This window comes from Carcharodon carcharias, chromosome 17 (genome assembly GCF_017639515.1).
Source record: "Carcharodon carcharias isolate sCarCar2 chromosome 17, sCarCar2.pri, whole genome shotgun sequence".
In the NCBI taxonomy this organism is placed as follows: domain Eukaryota; kingdom Metazoa; phylum Chordata; class Chondrichthyes; order Lamniformes; family Lamnidae; genus Carcharodon; species Carcharodon carcharias.
In genome coordinates, this window is record NC_054483.1 from 99,761,023 (window position 1) to 99,780,408 (window position 19,386).

The 19,386-nt window shown below is 43.8% G+C and overlaps 1 protein-coding gene across 1 annotated transcript in view; it reads right to left on the minus strand.

Moving 5' to 3' along the window:
* Window positions 1-19,386, minus strand: part of cfap43 (cilia and flagella associated protein 43) — a 148,214-nt gene that overhangs the window by 35,630 nt on the left and 93,198 nt on the right. Inside the window, exons 20-22 of the mRNA XM_041209312.1 lie at window positions 10,665-10,815; window positions 6,511-6,672; window positions 754-831 (exon numbers count right to left, since the gene is read on the minus strand). Of these exons, the coding sequence (XP_041065246.1) occupies window positions 754-831; window positions 6,511-6,672; window positions 10,665-10,815 (391 nt within the window). The remainder of the gene's footprint in view (window positions 1-753; window positions 832-6,510; window positions 6,673-10,664; window positions 10,816-19,386) is intronic.

The window sequence follows — 19,386 nt, forward strand, 5'->3', positions numbered from 1 at the left end:
CTCAGAGGGATAGTGAGGAATTGAAGGCAAAGACTTTGCAAAGGCAACTAAAAACTGTAAAATCTGAACCAGGGATCTTCACAATAAAACTGAATTACCTGCACTGAAGCTGAACTATCCAATTGAATCCCAGAGACCTGAGTGACATACCCAACTGGCAATGTGAAAATCGACTACTGGCCAAGTCCTTGAAATACTCAAAGCAATTTGATCACCTTGAAACATTTTGTTTTAATAAGTAGGATTGCCCATACACCCATTAAACTACTCTGCCAATCAAGTACGATCATTCTAATCAACTTCACTTTCTCTTCCTATCCCTGTATTCCCTTAGAGTTCAAAGATCTACCTTGATCTTGAATATACTCGGCAACTGAGCACCACAGATCTTTGGAGTAGAAAATTCCAAAAATTCACCACTACCCTGAGTGAAAAGGGTGGTACACATTCTGCTCTGGATTGCCTTGAGGAAGCATTAGCATTTCAGCCTTCAGAATAGCTGCACTTTGTGGCTAAGACCATGTTGAAATATCTGTAATGTTCATTTGGTATTGAAGCACCTCATGATCTATGTGGAAAACTTGAATCTGATTGCACTTTGTGATGGCCATTTTGAAATGTTTTGTAATGTTCTTTCAGATATTTTATGAATAAAGTATATTTTTCCCAAAAATAAACTCATGGATATGAAATATAAAGAATGAAATACTCGCACTTGTGACAGAACTTTCAGCTTATTTGCAAGTTGCTCACCGTTCTGCGAAGCTTTTTGATTCCTTGTTTCAGTTTGGCTTTAGCTTCTGAATGCTTGCGATTGTCCTTCTCAATTGCCTAGAAAAACATGGAGTATAACAATCACATTCCCACTCATTTCCAACCAGCCTCCAAGAACCTCTCACTGATAACTTGCACAGTGTCCTAGGGTATTCAGTATCCAAAGCATGTGTAGGATCATCTCCTGTGTTCCCCCTTGTGGGTATGGTAGTGTAGTGACTATGTTACTGATCCAGTAAACCAAAGACCTGGCTAAACAGTCCAGACAATGTGAGTTCAAATCCATCTGGACAATTTGAGATTTTTTAAAATCTAGAAATAAAATGCTGGGGTGCCAGCGGGGTTGTAGGCATTGGGTGACTGTAAAATTTCTTGCAAAAGTTACGATGCAGAAAGAGGCCATTCAGCCCATCACGTCTGTGCTGGTCAGAAAAAGATGAAAAAGAAACTAGCTGCTCATTTTAATCCCCCTTTCCAGCACCTGGTCCGTAGCCCTTCAGATGAAGATCCAGCTACCTATTAAATGAGTTTGAGTATTTCAGCCTCAACCACCGATTTAGGCAGTGAATTCCAGACACCCACCACCCTCTGGGTGAAAAGGATTTTCCTCATGTCCCCTCTAATCCTTGTACAAATCACCTTAAATCCATGCTCCTTGGAAATTGACCTTTCAGCTAGGGGAAACAACCTTTCTATCCTATCCATGTTCCTCATAATTTTGTACACCTCAATTAGGTCACTCCTTAACTTCCTCTGTTCTAAAGAAAACAACCTTAGCCAATCTCTCCTCATAGCTATAATTTTTGAGGCCTGGCAACATTCTTGTAAATCTCTCCACTCTCTCCAGAGCAATTATGTCCTTCCTGTAATGTGGTGACCAGAACTGTACACCAAATTCCAGCTGTGGCCTAACCAACATTTTATACAGTTCCATCATTACATCCTGAATTTATATTCAATACCTCACCCAATAGAGGAAAGCATTCTATATGCTTTCCTGAAAACTTTGTCCACCTTCAGGGACCTGTGGACATGCACTCCAAGATCTCACACTTCCTCCACCCCTCTCAATATCCTCCTGTTTATTGAGTATTCCTTTGCTTTGTTTGCCTTCCCCAAATGCATTACCTCACACTTTTCTGGATTTAATTAATTTGCCACTTCTCCGGCCACTCAACCAAACCATTGCTATCATTCAGGAGTCGACAGCTATCCTCTTCACTATCAACTATATAGCCAATTTCCACAGGGCTCATGACTGCCAATCTCTCCACAATTTTATGCTTCACGGGCAAGGCCTAGGCCAGCCTGCCTGCCCTTGTCCCAATTGAGACCCTTAAAAGGCCAATTTTTAACCACTTAAGGGCTGTTTCCCACCCAGCCTCAATTTTCAGGCTGGTGGGAGGAGTTCAGGAGCAGGGTGGAAGCCCAAAAATGAACCATGTTTAGGCCTCAGGCGGGAAGGGGGTGGGGATACCTCCATCAGCAGCCACCTTTTAACATCGGGCACCACCGCCTCCCACAATTTCCCCCATAATCCTTCATAAGATCGGGCTCCTGCAGGTCCTCGCTCCCTCTTGTCTCTCTACCCACATCCCCACCACCAACCTCCCAAATCCCCCCGCCCCTCAACTCCCCTCCCAAAGACCCCATACTTACTTGGTCCTGGACTCCCAGGGCTTAGACTCTGTAGTCCCAGCCCTGTCCACTGCAGCTTCTTGCACTGCAGAGACTAGGGAGCAGCTGGCCAATCAGATTGGCTGGCTGGTCTCTGAGGCAGGACTTCCTCCCGACTGAGGAGCGAAATTCCTGTCTCAAGCCAATTAATGCTTATTGGAGCATTAAATGACTGTGGGGCAGACAGTAATAGTTGGGATGTGTTCACCGCTGACACTTTGGATGGCGGGAAGAGAAACCCGCCATCCTAAAAATCCTGGCCCTGGTCTCAGTAAAAGTGACCATGAAGTTGTTTGATTGTAGTAAAAACCCAACTGACTCACTAATGCCCTTTGGGGTTGAAAACCTGCCACCCTCACTCAGTCTGGGCCTGTGAGTGACTCCAGACCTACACCAATATGGTTGACTCCTAACTGTCCTCTGAGGTAGGGTAGTGAGGTCATTCTGTTGTACTACTCAGGGTAACTCGCTTGGGTAAGGAATGCAATCTTGCCAGTGATGCCCACACCCAAAGAATGAATTAAAAAATGAACACCATTAGCTCCAACTTTTGCTTGAAGATGCTTTTCCCTCTTTTCCTTTCCCACTTTTGTCCTTTCTATCTTTGGGGTGCAATTCTGTTGGAAGGGATGACCCTCAAGTCATAAACATTGGGGCATCAGAGACAAGACAGAGAGTGTTGATGGGTTATTCGAGCACATAGGAACCTTGGACCAGATCTGCACAGGCATGTTTCCTGGATGGATGACCGGATCAAGGTGGAGCCAGAACCCTGGATGTTGTTCCCTTTTCAAACTATCCAGGTACTGAGACCAATGACAGCCACTGCACCAGGTAACAAGCAGGGCTTGAGCTTAGGGTTCTCCTGCTCCATCTGGTTCAGCTATTCACTAACCAACCACTAACTTTATACAAAGCTTGATATTTTACTTTGCAGGTTATTTTACTCACCCCTATATAATACATTGTGATTTTGTTGTTTTTGTTGATAAAATGCCACATCAGAGGTTATTGCGTAAAATAAAAAAACTCATGGTGTAGGGATAACATATTGGCATGGATAGAAGATTGGCTGGCTAACAGGAAGCAGAGGGTAGGCATAAATGGGTCTTTTTCAGGTTCGCAAGATGTAATGAGCGATGTGCCATAGGGATCAGTGCTGGGGTCTGAACTGTTTACAATTTATATAAATGACTTGATGAAGGGATGGATGCCAAATTTGCTGATGACACAAAGATAAGTAGGGAAGTAAGTTGTGAAGAGGACATGAGGCTACAAAAAGATATAGATAGGTTAAATGAGTGGGCAAAGAACTGGCAAATGGAGTATAATGTGGGAAAATGTGAAGTTGTCCATTTTGTCAGGAAAAGTAAAAGAGAAGCATATTATCTAAATGGTGAGAGATTGCAGAGCCCTGAGGTGCTGGGTGTCCTAGTGCATGAATCACAAAAGGCTAGTATGCAGGGTACAGCGAGTAATTAGGAAAGCAAATAGAATGTTATCATTTATTGTGAGGGGAATTGAATGCAAAAGTAGGGAGGTTATTCTTCAGTTGTACAGGGCACTAGTGAGACCACATCTGGAGTACTGTGTACAGTATTGGTCACCTTATTTAAGGAAGGATATAAATGCTTTGGAAGCAGTTCAGAGAAGGTTTACAAGACTAATATCTGGAATGTGTGGGTTGTCTTATGAGGAAAGGTTGGACAGGCTAGGCTTGTATCCACTGGAGTTTAGAAGAGTAAGAGGCAACTTGATTGAAACATAAGATCCAGAGGGGTCTTGACAGGGTGGATGTGGAGAGGATGTTTCCTTGTGGGAGAATCTAGAACTAGGGATTGCTTTTTAAAAATAAGGGGTTGCCCATTTAAAACAGAGATGAGGCAAAATTGTTTCACTCAGAGGGTCGTGTGTCTTTGGGACTCTCTTCCTGAAAAGGTGGTGGAAGCAGAATCTTTGAATATTTTTAAGGCAGAGGTGGATAGGTTCTTGGTAAGCAAGGGGGTGATAGGTTATTGGGGGTAGGCGGGATGCAGATTTCAGGTTAATATCAGATCAGCCATGATCTTATTAAATGGTGGAGCAGGCTCAAGGGGCTGAATGGCCTACTCCTGCTCCTTGTTTGTATGTTTGTATATTTCCTCCCTGCAACCAAAAAGGTTGCCAAAGAGGCAGGTCCCAAGTACATACTACCCTTGTAATGTGAGCCTGAAGCCAGCGGTCCATTTGACCATAGTTAGCATCACCCAGCAGTGTGTCTTCCCACATTATCTGCACATAGACACACTCGAGCAGGTACAGTACCATTGGGTCCAGCCAGGCATTTACCTAGTCAGACACACCAACTGCTGGGCCCCCCTGAACTGTGCAGATTTCTGTCTCACATCCTAGGATATTAATGGAAGTAGCTGCAGAGATAGTGGATGCACTGGTCGTAATCTTCTAAGAATCCTTAGATTCTGGAAAAATCCCAGAGGATTGAAAAACTGCCAATGTAACACCCTTATTCAAAAAGGGAGGGAGACAAAAAACAGGTAACTATAGGCCAGTTAGCTTAACATCTATCATTGGGAAAATTTTAGAATCTATTATAAAAGATCTAATAGCTGAGCATTTAGAAATACATAATCTAATCAGGCAGAGTCAACATGGCTTCATTAAGGGAAAATCATGGCTGACAAATTTATTAGAACTCTTTGAGGAGGTAACAAGCATGATAGATAAAGGGGAACCAGTAGAAGGAATATATTTGGATTTCCATAAGGCGTTTGATAAAGTACTGCACGTAAGGCTACTTAATAAGATAAGAGCCCATGGTGTTAGGGGTAGTATATTCGCATGGATAGAGAATTGGCTAACTAATAGAGGACAGAGAGTTGGGGTAAGGGGGGCATTTTCAGGATGGCAACCTGTAACTAGTGGAGTGTCACAGGGGTCAGTGCTGGGGCCTCAATTATTTACAACATATATTAATGACTTAGATGAAGTAAGTGAATGTACTATCGCCAAATTTGCAGATGATACAAAAATAGGTGAGAAGGCAAGTGGTGAGGATGACACAAAGTCTGCAGAGGGATACAGACAGGTTAAGTGAGTGGGCAAAAAAGTGACAGATAGAATATAATGTGGGAAAATGTGAGGTTATGCACTTTGGCAGGAAGAATAGAAGAGCTTAATATTATTTAAATGGAGAAAGACTGCAGAAGGCTGCAGCACAGAAGGATTTGGCAGTCCTTGTGCATGAATTGCACATACAAATTTAACAGGTAATAGGGAAGGCAAATGGAATGTTGGCATTTATTTCAAAGGGAATGGAGTATAAAAATAGGAAATCTTGCTAAAACGATACAAAACAATTGTTAGACCACATCTAGAATACTGTGAACAGTTTTGGTCCCCTTATCTAAAGAAAGATATAATGGCATTGGAGGCAGTCCAGAGAAGGTTCACTAGATTGATCGCGGGTATGGAGGGATTTTCTTCTGAGGAGAGGTTGAGTAGGTTCGGGCTGTACTCATTAGAGCTTAGAAGAATGAGAGATGAGCTTATTAAAACATATAAGATTCTTAGGGGGCTTGACAGGATAGACGCTGAGACGTTGTTTCCCCTTGTGGGAGAGTCTAAGACCAGAGGGCATAATCTCAGAGTAAGGGGTCACCCATTTAAAACAGAGCTGAGGAGGAATTTCTTCTCTCAGAGGGTAGTCAATCTGTGGAATTTTTTTACTGCAGAGGGCTGTAGAGGCTGGATCATTAAGTATATTCAAGGTTGAGATAGCCAGATTTTTAATCAGTAAGGGAATCAAGGGTTATGGAGAGAAGGCAGAAAAGTGGAGTTGAGGATTATCAGATCAGCCATGATCTCAGTGAATGGCAGAACAGACTCGATGGGCCGAATGACCTACTTCTGTTCTTACATCTTATGGTACTTCCCTTTTACAGAATGTTCTAAAGCTTTCCTGAACATAGGATTGGTTTGGATAAAGAAGGCCTATTCGATCTCCTCCTTCAACTGAACAGGTAGACATGAGCTTAGTTAACCTCTTAGCCAAGGACTCACTTCTGCCATCCTTGTTTCCAGCCAGGTTGATTCTAGGGATCTGTAGTCATCTATCTTTTGGATACTCCTGATGGAGCTGCTGAAGCTTTGGATGCTGTGAGAGCTGACAGAGACAATGGATTGTGTTCCAGATGAGAAGTAGGAAGTAGCTGATGCAATGTCCTAAAGGTCCAATTACAGGGAGAAGGATTAGAAGCTGTTGCACTCAAATAGGTCATTCCAACTAGACAAAAAGACAGACAGACCAAAAATGCATTTATATCCAGTACTGCCTTTCATGTTCTGAACCAACATCAGTGGGAAAAAGAAACAGATTAGTCAATCAGTTATCTTGTTGCTGTTTGTGGGAGCTTGCTATGTGCAATTGGCTGCCATGTTTCTTATCTTACAACAGAAACTACAATTTAAAGAACTTCAGTCTCAGTAATGGTGACCTTAAAACTATCATTGATTTTTGTTTTAAAAACCCATCTGATTCACTAATGTCCTTTAGGGAAGGAAATCTGCTGTCCTTACCTAGTCTGGCCTACATGTAAATAAAAGCAAAATACTGTGGATGCTGGAAATCTGAAATAAAGACAGAAAATGCTGGAAAAACTCAGAAGTCTGAATGGCTTTTCTTCTTCTCCGATGTGACTCCAGATCCACAGCAAAGTGGTTGACTCTTAACTGCCCTCTGAAATGGCCTGGCAAGCTACTCAGTTCAAGAGCAATTAGGGATTGGCTACAAATGCTGGCCTTGCCAGCAAATGCCCACATCCCAGGAAAGAATAAAGAAAAATAATCCCCAAGTTGACCAGAGTCTGAAAAGGATGTTAGATAAGTGCATGCTGTTCCCTTTCCCTTCTTTCAGGACATTCAAAGGGCTTTCAAGTTATTGAATTGATTATTTTCACTTGTAATCCTTGTTATGTATGTCCAACAATTTGCCCAGGAAAACCCCATTAATAGCAAATTAATGAATGAATAATTAATCTATTATACTTGCTAGTGTTAATTGCCAACTCGTTGATCAAGGTACCATTTTCTCCTATCCAAACAGTGCCATGGGATCTCTAACACCCAGCTGAAGACAGGAAGTGCCTCAATGCAAGGACAGCTGACAGTGTGGAGGGTTTTTCCAGACCGTTTACATTTGCTCATGAGGTCGGTTGAATTCAAGACTTCAGTTCCAACGAAAGTGGGTTAGATGAATCTAAATCAGAAACTTCCGGAAAGACAGCAGGCTGATCAGCATTTGGGAAGGGAACAATAAGGGAGGGTAACTGGGTGCAACCAATAGCAGGAAAGCGACTTAATAGGCCTGAACTTCCTCAGAGTGGCAATCAGAGCCAGACTGCCACTCTGCTCCTACTTTCTTACACCAAATTTTTTTCTCGCCCAACCTTCCGATGCAAGCTGGGTCAGATCTAGCAGTGCAGCATGTCCCTGAGGCCTTGTGTCGAGGGCAGCTCTGTCGCATGCAAGGAGGCCACGGCCCTTTTTTTATGGCATTAGTTGCTGTAAATCAAGTAAGTTGAAAGGTCCAGCTGAATTTAAAGGTCCTTGATAGGCCAGGGAGAAGGCAAGTGTATAAGGTAGGTGGGTGTAAAAACAAAAATAAAAATACCTGGAAAAACTCAGCAGGTCTGACAGCATCTGCGGAGAGGAACACAGTTAATGCTTCAAGTCCGTATGACTCTTCAACAGAACTAAGGAAAGATAGAAGAGAGGTGAAATATAAACTGGTTTAAGGGGGGGGGGTGGGATAAGTAGAGCTGGATAGAGGGCCAGTGGAGTTAGCCAAAAGATGTCATAGACAAAAGGACAAAAAGGTGTTGATGATGGTGATATTAGCTAAGAAATGTGCTAATGGGTGACATTAAGGGTAGAAAGCAGGACGAGCAAGGTACAGGTAGCCCTAGTGTGGGTGGGGTGGGGGGAAGGGATCGAAATTGGCTAAAAGGTAGAGATAAACAATGGATGGAAATACATTTAAAAATAATGGAAATAGGTGGGAAAAGAAAAATCTATATAAATCATTGGAAAAAAGGGGGATCGGAAAGGGGGTGGGGATGGAGGAGAGAGGTCATGATCTAAAATTGTTGAACTCAATATTCAGTCATATTGAATATTGAGTCACTTGTCCCAACCCTCCTTAAACCAGCTTATATTTCACCTCTCTTCTATTTTTCCTTAGTTCTGTTGAAGAGTCACACTGACGTTAACTGTATTCCTCTCCACAGATGCTGTCAGACCTGCTGAGTTTTTCCAGGTATTTTTATTTTTGTTTTTGCTTTGGATTTCCAGCATCCGCAGTTTTTTGCTTTTAAGGTAGGTGAGTGGTCTGGTTGGGCTTCGGGATGTGGAGTAGGGGTCGGATTGGGCTTCGTGGGGAGACTTCGGGTTGGGCCAGGCCTTGTTGGGGGGGGGGGTCAGGCTGGGCCGAGCCTTGGGGGGGAATCGAGTCGGACCAGGGGCGCGGAAGGGTTGGTTTCCCAAGCGCATCTTTGGGGTAGCCTGTAACACGATGCCCTGGAGCTTGAAAGTTACAGCCCAAAGCTTTATTTTTGAAAATATGATTTTTCAAATTTTCAACTGAACGGAAATTTTGCAATTCAAAATGAGACTTAAAAATGCAAGGCCATCTTTAAAAGTGAAGGTGAGAAACAAACAAATCACTGCCAGGGGAGTGCAAAGAGAAAGACATTTCTTATAATTCGGAGACCCATTGAAACTCGTGACTGTCTATAGGAAGAGACATTAAAATGCAAAGTGCTGAATATTGAAACAATGGCTACTATGGACAGACACACCCAAAGTCCCTTGGAAATACACAATGGGTGAAATATTTCAAGGCCAGGCTGCAGCCGCAACAGAGAGATTGCAAGAAAGTTTTCGGCAGAGAATACAGGCTGAAAGCTTGGCTCTCTCCTTTTTGGAACAAGTGTATTACCTGGTTTGGAAGCTAACTTTACTAGAAATCTACCAGTGAACTGAGATCTCGTAATAATTGCAACATCTTCTACATCTTAACGCATCCATGAAACCAGCCAATCCAAATTGGCCGCAACGTTTAAAAATTTACTTCTCAAGGACAATCAAAGGAGACTTAAACATATATTCTTTTAATTTAAAAAAAAAATTGGACTCTAACTTCCCTTACTTCTGATACCTATGTGTGTGATGTCATGTTTTTATTATTTTTCTCTGGTTAAGTGATTAATAAATATACTCTTTCTTTGAAGAAAACTTTGTTTGATTGATTCCTTATTGCTCCCAGCTTAAATAGTTAAATACATTTGGATTCGGAAAAGGCATATCCTCGTGAGAAAAGAAACTTAAACCTTTGCTATGATCAACGGAGGAGGTTGAATAAAGTGGAGCCAGTTCACCCCTTCTCACCTGACCATAACAAAATCAACTTAATGAATGGAAATCGAGTGTGGAGTAAAAAGCCTGTCAGTTCACACACTGGGGAAGACCAGTATCATCCCAGGGTAATATTTTAGGTGTGGACCCTTCATCAGAAGTTGCTCCCTAACCAAACATTTTGTTGCTTTTATGATCAAACTGGCTGGCCATTTTCTGTTTTTTATTTGGATTTCCAGCACCTGTTGAGTTTTGAAAACAAACCTAACCCACCTTATGCTGTTTGACATGAATATCCTCATTCAAATACCTCTATTGTCTTGCTGCTCCCTACCTCTGTAATGGCCTCCAACCTACAATCCTCTAAGATCTCTGGCTCCTCCAATGCTGGTCACATGTGAATTCCTGACTTTAGTCGCTTCACTTTTGTGGCCGTGGCTTCAGTCAGTTGGATTGTAAGCTCTGGAATTTCATCTCTAAACATCTCCGCCTTTCCTCTCTTCCTTTAAGTCATTCCTTAAATCCAACCCCTTTGATCAAACTTTTGGTCACCTATCCTAATAGCTCCTTATGTGGCTCAGTGACTAATTTATGCTCCAGGGAAGCACCTTGTGACCACTTACTACATTAAAGGTGCTATATAAATGCAAGTTATTGTTTTTGTTGTTAGTTGGTTCTGTCAGACCTGAATATTAGTGCTACAATGCACATTTCAGTGTCTATGTAAATGAATGGTTAGGTAGCAATCATGATAACAATAACTATGGTGTTGCTGTGCCCCGTTAAAGTAGACCATTGCTCACCAACTTATCCTTTGAGCTGTGATCGTCTTTTCGAAGTTCAAACACTATCAGGATTTTGTCCTCTGTTATACAGCTCTGATCCAGCGTTGAGATCATTGACTGATTGAAATCCAGCACCTCCTTGGTCCGTTCAGATCCTGCCGTGTCAAGCCTAAACAAATTAAACTTATTATCAGTGAAGCAGGAAAAACAGAGTGTCAGAACTGAGAGAGATTACACCAATCCAGAAAGAATGAACAGGCTGGGACTCTTTGATGTATGAAATCAGGAAAAGTTTCTTTACCCAGAGAGTGCTGAGAATGTGGAACTCATTATCACAGGGAGTGGCTGAGGTGAATAGTATAGATACATTTAAGGGGAAGCCAGGTAAACACAGGATGGAAGAAGGAATAGAAGGATATGTTTGTGGGTGAGATAAAGAGGAGTTGGAGAAGGTTTGTCTGGGTCGAATGTCCTGATTCTGTGCTGCAAATTCTGTACACATAAATTATAAAAGAGAAGACTGCTGAATTTCCAGGAAAGAATGGCTCCAAATTTTCTTGTGAAATTGTGATCTAAGTACTGTATGGCACAGATTTCAATGCAAAAGGTCAGGAAATTCAGGCATAACGGACGTGCTCATTTTTACTCTACTCCCAAGTTTTCTTGATCTATTGCACTCAGGCTCTCCAACCGCACCATCTAAAATTCTGCAGAATGTAAGTGTTCTGTATTTACATCAGTTCAGAAGCAGTAAATTGGAGTCTATAAGTAGGAGACTCGCAGTAATAAATGTGAGTATGGCCTGTTTTTGACTGTGTGATCACAGTGCCCATTAGTGTGTCCAAACGGGGAGATCTAAGGCCAGCCCCAAATTGGGCCTTACATCACAGTATCATGATTGGGTCAATCAGTGCTTGTCACATGCATAGGTCCCTTGCCCACTTTAATTAGAGGTATGTTGTCTTGCCAGGGGAAACTCTGAGGTACATGCAGTGGGTGGGGCAGCAGTGAGGGAGTGGAAATCATGAGTATATAAAGAAAAATTCTAAAGGGAGGACCCATCATCCATGGTTAACTAAATAAATTAGGGAAAACATCAAAATTAAGGAAAAAGCATATAACTGCTAAAATGAGTGGCAGGTAGGATGATTGGTTAGAGTATAAAAAAACAGCAGAGAATGACTATAAGGCTAATCAGGAAAAAGAAATTGGAGTATGAGAGGAAGCTAGCTAGAAATATGAAAACAGATAGCAAGAGTTTCTACAGATATTTAAACAGGAAAAGAGTAAGTAAAGTGAGTGTTGGTCCTCTAGAGAGTGACAGTGGGGAGTTAATAGTAGATAATAAGAAAATGGCACATGAAATAAATAAATATTTTGCTTCTGTCTTCATTATAGAGGATATAAAAAAACTGTTCCAGTAATAACTGTAAATCAGGAGGTGGAAGGGAGAGAGGAACTTGGTGAAATTACAATCACTAGGGAAGTGGTACTGAGCAAACTTGATGGAGTGGCGGACTGACAAGTCTCTGGGTCCAGATGGACTTCATCCTGGTATCTTACAAGAGGTTGCTAATGAGGTAGTAGATGTGTTGGTGTTAATTTTCCAAAATTCCCTAGATTCTAGAAAGATTCCATCAGACTGGAAAGTAGCAAATATAACCCCTCTATTCAAGAAGGGAGCGAGGCAGAAAACAGGAAAATATAGGCCAGTTAAATTGATGTCTGTCATGGGGAAGGTGTTAGAGTCGATTATTAAGGAGGTTATAGCTGGGCACTTAGAAAAGCTCAAGGTAATTGGGAAGAGTCTGTGTGGTTTTATGAAAGGGAAACCGTATTTAACCAATTTGTTAGAGTTCTTTGAAGGAGTGAAATATGCAGTCGATAAAGGGGAGCCTGTAGATGTACTGTACTTTGATTTTTGGAAAGCATTTGATAAGGTGCTGCATCAAAGGTTATTGTGGAAAATAAAAGCTCATAATTTAGGGAGTAACATATTAGCTTGGATGGAAGATTGGCTGGCTGGCAGAAAACAGAGAGTATGCGTAAATGGGTCTTAGTTTGATTGGTAGGATGTGACGAGTGGAGTCCCACAGGGGTCTGTATTGGGGCCTCAACTTTTTACAATTTACATCAATGACTTAGATGAGGAGAGCGAAGGCATGGTAGCTAAACTTGCAGATGACACAAAGATAGGTAGGAAAGTATGTTGTGAAGAAGACATAAGGAGTTTGCAGACAGAATTAGATAAGTTGAGGGAATGGGCAAAAATCTGGCAGATGGAGTATAATGTGGGGAAATGTGAAGTTGTTCACTTTGGCAGGAAGAATAAAAAGCAGAGTATTACTTAAATGGAGAACAACTGCCAAATTACGAGGTGCAGAGAGATCTAGGTGCTCTTGTGCATGAGTCACATAGAGTTAATATGCAGGTACAGCATGTAATCAAGAAGGCTAATGGAATGCTATCCTTTATTACGAGGGGAATTGAACATAAAAGTAAGGAAGTTATGCTCCAGTTATACAGAGCATTGGTGAGACCGCATCTCGAATACTGTGTGCAGTTTTGGTCTCCTTATTTAATGTGTTCGAAGTGGTTTAGAGGAGGTTTACTTGGTTGACAACTGGAATGAGTGAGTTCACAGAATCACACAGTGCAAAAGAGGCCCTTCAGCCCATCGAGTCTGCACCGACATGTGAGAAACACCTGACCCACCTACCTAATCCCATTTACCAGCACTTGGCCCATAGCCTTGAATGTTATGACGTGCCAAGTGCTTATCCAGGTACTTTTTAAAGGATGTGAGGCAACCCGCCTCCACCACCCTCCCAGGCAGGGCATTCCAGACCATCACCACCCTTTGGGTAAAAAAGTCTTTCCTCACATCCCCCCTAAACATCCTGCCCCTCACCTTGAACTTATGTCCCCTCATGACTGACCCTTCAAATAAGAGAAACAGCTGCTCCCTATCCACCCTGTCCATGCCCCTCATAATCTTGTACACCGCGATCAGGTTGCCCCTCAGTCTTCTCTGCTCCAACGAAAACAACCCAAGTCTATCCAACCTCTCTTCATAACTTAAATGTTTCATCCCAAGCAACATCCTGGTGAATCTCCTCTGCACCCGCTCCAGTGCAAATCACATCCTTCCTATAATGTGGTGACCAGAACTGCACACAGTACTCCAGCTGTGGCCTCACCAAGGTTCTATACAACTCCAACATGACCTCCCTACTTTCATAATCTATGCCTCAGTTGATAAAGTTATCTTATGAGGAAAGGTCGACAGGCTCGATTTGTTTCCACGGGAGTTCAGGAGAGTGAGGGGTGACATGATTGAGGTATATATAAGGTCCTGAACGGCCTTGACAAGATGAATGTGGAAAGGATGTTTCCTCTTGTGGGTGAGTCCAGAATTAGGGGCACTGTTTTAAAATTAGGGGTCACCCTTTTAGGACAGAGATGAGGAGAATTTATTTCTCTCAGAAGGTTGTGCGACTTTGGAACTCTCTGCATGAGAATGCAGTGGAGGCCTGGTCATTGAATATATTTAAGGCAGAGGTAAATAGATTCTTGTTAGGCATGGGAATCAAAGGTTATTAGGGGTAGATGAGAATGTGGAACATGAAACACAAACAGATCAGCCATGAAATTATTGAATGGTGGAGCAGGCTTGAGCAGCTGAATGGCCTACTTCTGCTCCTATTTCACATGTTCGGAGTACTGTGGAGTTGTTGGCAGTGTGACCAAGTCCGAAGAAATAAAATAAGGCATGCTTCAACAGGAGTGGGCAGGGAAAGATGGGGGAGTGGAGTGCTGGTGAGATTAGGGGGTGGGGGATGACAGGGCAGAATGCTAAGGTGCTCATAACATTCCACAAATAATATACTATTTCACTTACAGTCTGCCTTCACGACCCCCGATTAAACCCGATTCTCCATCCTGCTACCCTGACTCTCTTGCTGCTCTCCACTCTCTGCGCTACTCCCCCGAACCTCTCCACTACTTACCCTGACTCTCTGCACTACTCCCAACTCTCTGTGCTACTCCCTCGTCTTTCCGCTCTGCTCCCCCGACACTCTGCGCTGCTCCCCCGACACTGCGCTTCTCCACGACACTGTGCTTCCCCACGACACTCTGCGCTGCTCTCCCGAGACTCAGCGCTGCTCCCGTGTTTCGCAAAGCTGCTCCCTTGACACTCTGCACTGTTCCCCCGACACTCTGCGCTGCTCCCCCTGACACCCTGCGCTTCATTCCGACACGCTGTGCTCATCCCAACACTCCGCGCTGCTCCCTCGACTACGCTCTACTTCCGACTCTTCGCACTACTGCCCAAGACTCTGCTATCCCCTCGACACTCTGCACTGCTCTCCTGGCTCTCCCTTTGCTCTCCGGATATTCTGTTCTATCCCCCTGGCTCTCCCGGCTGCTCCCCTGACACTTTGTGCTATCCCTGAACACTCTGCATTGCTTCCTGATTCTCTGCGCTGCTCACCCAACTCTCCATGCTGCTTCTATAACACTTTGTGCTGCACCCCCGACTTTCCGCAGTACTCTCCAGATGTTCCGTGCTGCACCCCAGATGCTCCACACTATTCCCTAGACTCTCTGTGTGGCTCCCCAGAAGCTCCACACTACTCCCCAGACTCTTTGTACCGCTCCCCCTCTTCATAATCCCCTCTTTCAATCACTCGCTAACTCAGCAGTCCTTTTCCCCACCCCTCCCGGCCTCTGCCAGACCCCTGCCCGAGATTCAGGCTCTGGATGCTTCCACTGGGCCTGCTGGATTGCCGCCCAAGGGTGATTAAGATAAGACTATTTTCTCCAGTTGGGAGAGTCCAAGGTAAGGTTGCAAAACATTAAAATTAGAGCAAGGTTATCAGATGTGATATCACAAGAAGGGAAGAGGTAATCTGGATTTCTCTCCTTTCAAAAAGCTGTTGAGACTAGGGATCAACAGAAAATTTCAGAACTGGGAATGGCAGATTTTTTTTTAGCCAAGGATAATGGAATCAAGTCAAATTTGCTGATGATACAAAGATAGGTTAGAAAGTATGATGTGAGGATAACGCAAAAAGATCAAAGGCCGGGTTTTCACTCCTAAGCAGAGTGGTGAAATTCTCTACTGTACCAGCTAACTTGGGAAAAGTGCATTTTCATTCTAGTTGGTGTGGGAGGGGGGGTTGGTGTGTGTGTGTGTGTGTGTATGTGTGTGTGTGCGGGTGTCGGGTGCTAACAGGAGTCTGGCCCAAACAGTGCGGAGGCAGCCACAAAGGTTGCCGATTACCAAGGTGAGCTAGTTGAAAGGCCCACCTCGATGCTCTGGGGATTCATTCCAGTTATAATCAAAACAGTAAAACCAAAATCAGTCCTCAAGGCCTCACTCACCCTCCCATACCCCTCACCTGCCTACACACTCCCCATGCCCCATCCATGCCAACTCATGCCCACACACACTCCCCAGAACCCGTTATATCCTCCATGTCAACCCATGCCCCATCTCCACCCCATGACCTTTTACAGCCCCTACGCCAACTTAGTTCCAACTCATACCAACCCATGCCCCCCCACCCGATTTCCATTGCCTTTACACCTTCCATGCCATGTCACTCTGTATCCACTATTGCAGACCTTAGGAACCAAGGTGAGATAAATTAAAATAAAGCTCTTAGGGCAGAAAGTTACATCCCCCGGGCATGCGCCCAACCTGATCGGGTGTAAAATTCCGCGAGATGATGTCAGGCGAGCGTCCCGACATCATCGTGCACTCGTGCACAAAAGTTGGAAACACACCTGCCAACAACAAACAGCGCAATTGTCTGAGATTTTTCGTGGCCCATCCAACCTTACGGTTGGTGGATGGGTGAATTGGCCAGTCAGGCTTTATATTTTTCATGATGCCTCATCAAAGGGCAGGATGAAATCTCCGTTAAGAAATAAAATAAAAACAAATATCTGGGGACAGCATTTTTATGTGGTATGCTTTCTGGTGCTTGATTGTGACGCATGGAAATTTTTTTTGCAGATTTTTAGTGCTTCACTTCATAATTTGCAGGTCTGCAGCTCCCTAAGGCAGCTCAAAGACTCATAGACGTTTACAGCACAGAAGGAGGCCATTCAGCCCATCATGTCCACGTCGGTCAACAAAGATCTGACTGCACTAATCCCATTTTTTGCTGCTTGGCCCATAGCCCTAGAGGCTATGGCAACACAAGTGAATATCTAAATACTTCTTAAATGTCACAAGAGTTTCTGACTCAACCACTCTTTCAGGCAGTGAGTTCCAGACTCCCACCACCCTCTGGGTAAAAAAATTTATCCTCAACTCCCCTCTTAGCCTTCTACCTGTTACCTTAAATCTATGTCCCCTGGTTATTGAGCCCTCTACAAATGGAAAAAGTTCTTTCCTATCCACCCTACTTATGCCCCGCATAATCTTATACACCTTTATGAAGAGCCCTCTCAACCTTCGTTGCTCTTAGGAAAACAACCCCAGCCTATCCAATCTTTCCTCATAGCTCAGACCCTTCATCCCAGGCAGCATCCTGGTAAATCTCCTCTGCACCCTCTCCAATGCAATCACTTCTTTCTTATAATGTGGTGACCAGAACTGCATGCAGTACTCCAGTTGTGGCCTAACCAACATTTTATACAGTTCCAGCACAACCTCCCTGCTATTGTATTCTATGTCTCGGCTGATAAAAGCAAGTATCCCATATGCCTTCTTAAACACCTTATCTGCCTGCCCTGCCACCTTCAGGGATCTATGGAGATACACACCAAGGTCCCTCTGATCTTCAGTACTTTCCAGGGACCTACCATTCATAGTATAATCCCATGCCTTATTAGCCCTCCCCAAGTGCATTACCTCACACTTTTCTGAGTTGAATTTCATTTGCCACTGCTCTGCATATCTGACCAGTCCATTGAGATCCTCCTGCAGTTTATGGCTATCTTCCTCACTATTTACCACCCTACTATTTTTCGTGTAACCCACGAACCTCTTGACCATACTGCCTATATTTAAGTCCAAATCATTTATGTACACCACAAACAGCAAAGGCCCCAGCACCGAGCCCTGTGGAACCCCACTTGAAACAGACTTCCAGTCACAGAACATCCATCTACCATCACCCTCTGCTTCCTGCCTCTCAGCCAATTTTGGATCCAATGTGCCACTTTGCCTTGGATCCCATGGGCTCTTACTTTCTTGACCAGTCTGCCAAGAGGAACCTTATCAAAAGCCTTGCTAAAGTCCATGTAGACCACATCAAATGCATTACCCTCATCAACATTCCTGGTGACTTCCTCAAAAAATTTGATCAAATTTGTCAAACACAACCTTCCCTTAACAAATCCATGCTGACTATCCCTGATTAATCTGTGTCTCTCCAAGTGCAGATATATTCTGTCCCTTAGAAGTCTTTCCAGTCACTTCCCCACCACCGAGGTTAGACTAACTGGCCTGTAATTTCCTGGACTATCCCTTCCTCCCTTTTTTAATAATGGGACAACGTTAGCAGTCCTCCAGTCCTCTGGCACCTCACCTGTGGTGAGAGAGGATTTGAAAATTATTGCCAGGGCCCCTGATGTCTCTTCCCTTGCCTCCCTCATACATAGAAACATGCATAGAAAATAGGAGCAGGAGTTGGCCATTCAGCCCTTCGAGCCTGCTCCGCCATTCATTATGATCATGGCTGATCATCCAATTCAATAGCCTGCTCCTGCTTTCTCCCCATATCCTTTGATCCCTTTTGCCCCAAGAGCTATATCTAACACCGCCATTCATTATGATCATGGCTGATCATCCAATTCAATAGCCCGCTCCCGCTTTCTCTCCGTATCCTTTGATCCCTTTTGCCCCAAGTGCTATATCTAACTCCTTCTTGAAAACTACTTTCTGCGGTAACGAATTCCACAGGCTCACCACTCTCTGGGTGAAGAAATTTCTCCTCATCCCAGTCCTAAATGGTCTGCCCCATATTCTCAGACTGTGACCCCTGGTTCTGGATTCCCCCACCATTGGGAACATCCTTCCTGCATCTACCCTGTCTAGTCCTGTTAGAATTTTATAGGTTTCTATGAGATTCCCCCTCATTCTTCTGAACCCCAGCAAATATAATCCTTACTGACTCAATCTCTCCTCATATGTCAGTCCCACCATCCCAGGAGTCAGTCTGGTAAACCTTTGCTGCAGTCCCTCTATAGCAAGAACATCCTTCCTTAGATAAGGAGACCAAAACTGCACACAATATTCCAGGTTTGGTCTCACCAAGACCCTATATAACTGCAGCAAGACATCTCTGCTCCTGTATTTGAATCCTCTGGCTATGAAGGCCAACATATCATTTGCCTTCTTTACCGCCTGCTGCACCTGCATGCTTACCTTCAGTGCCTGGTGTACGAGGACACCCAGGTCTCGTTGCACATTCCCCTCTCTCAATTTATAGCCATTCAGATCATAATCTGCCTTCCTGTTTTTGCTACCAAAGTGGATAACCTCACATTTATCCACATTATACTGCATCTGCCATGCATTTGCCCACTCACTCAGCTTGTCCAAATCACACTGAAGCATCTCTGCATCCTCCTCACAAGCTCACCCTCCCACCCAGCTTTGTCTCATCTGCAAACTTGGGAAATATTACATTTAGTTCCCTCATCTAAATCATTCAAATATATTGTGAATAGCTGGGGTCCCAGCACCGATCCCTGCAGTACCCCACTAGCTACTGCCTGC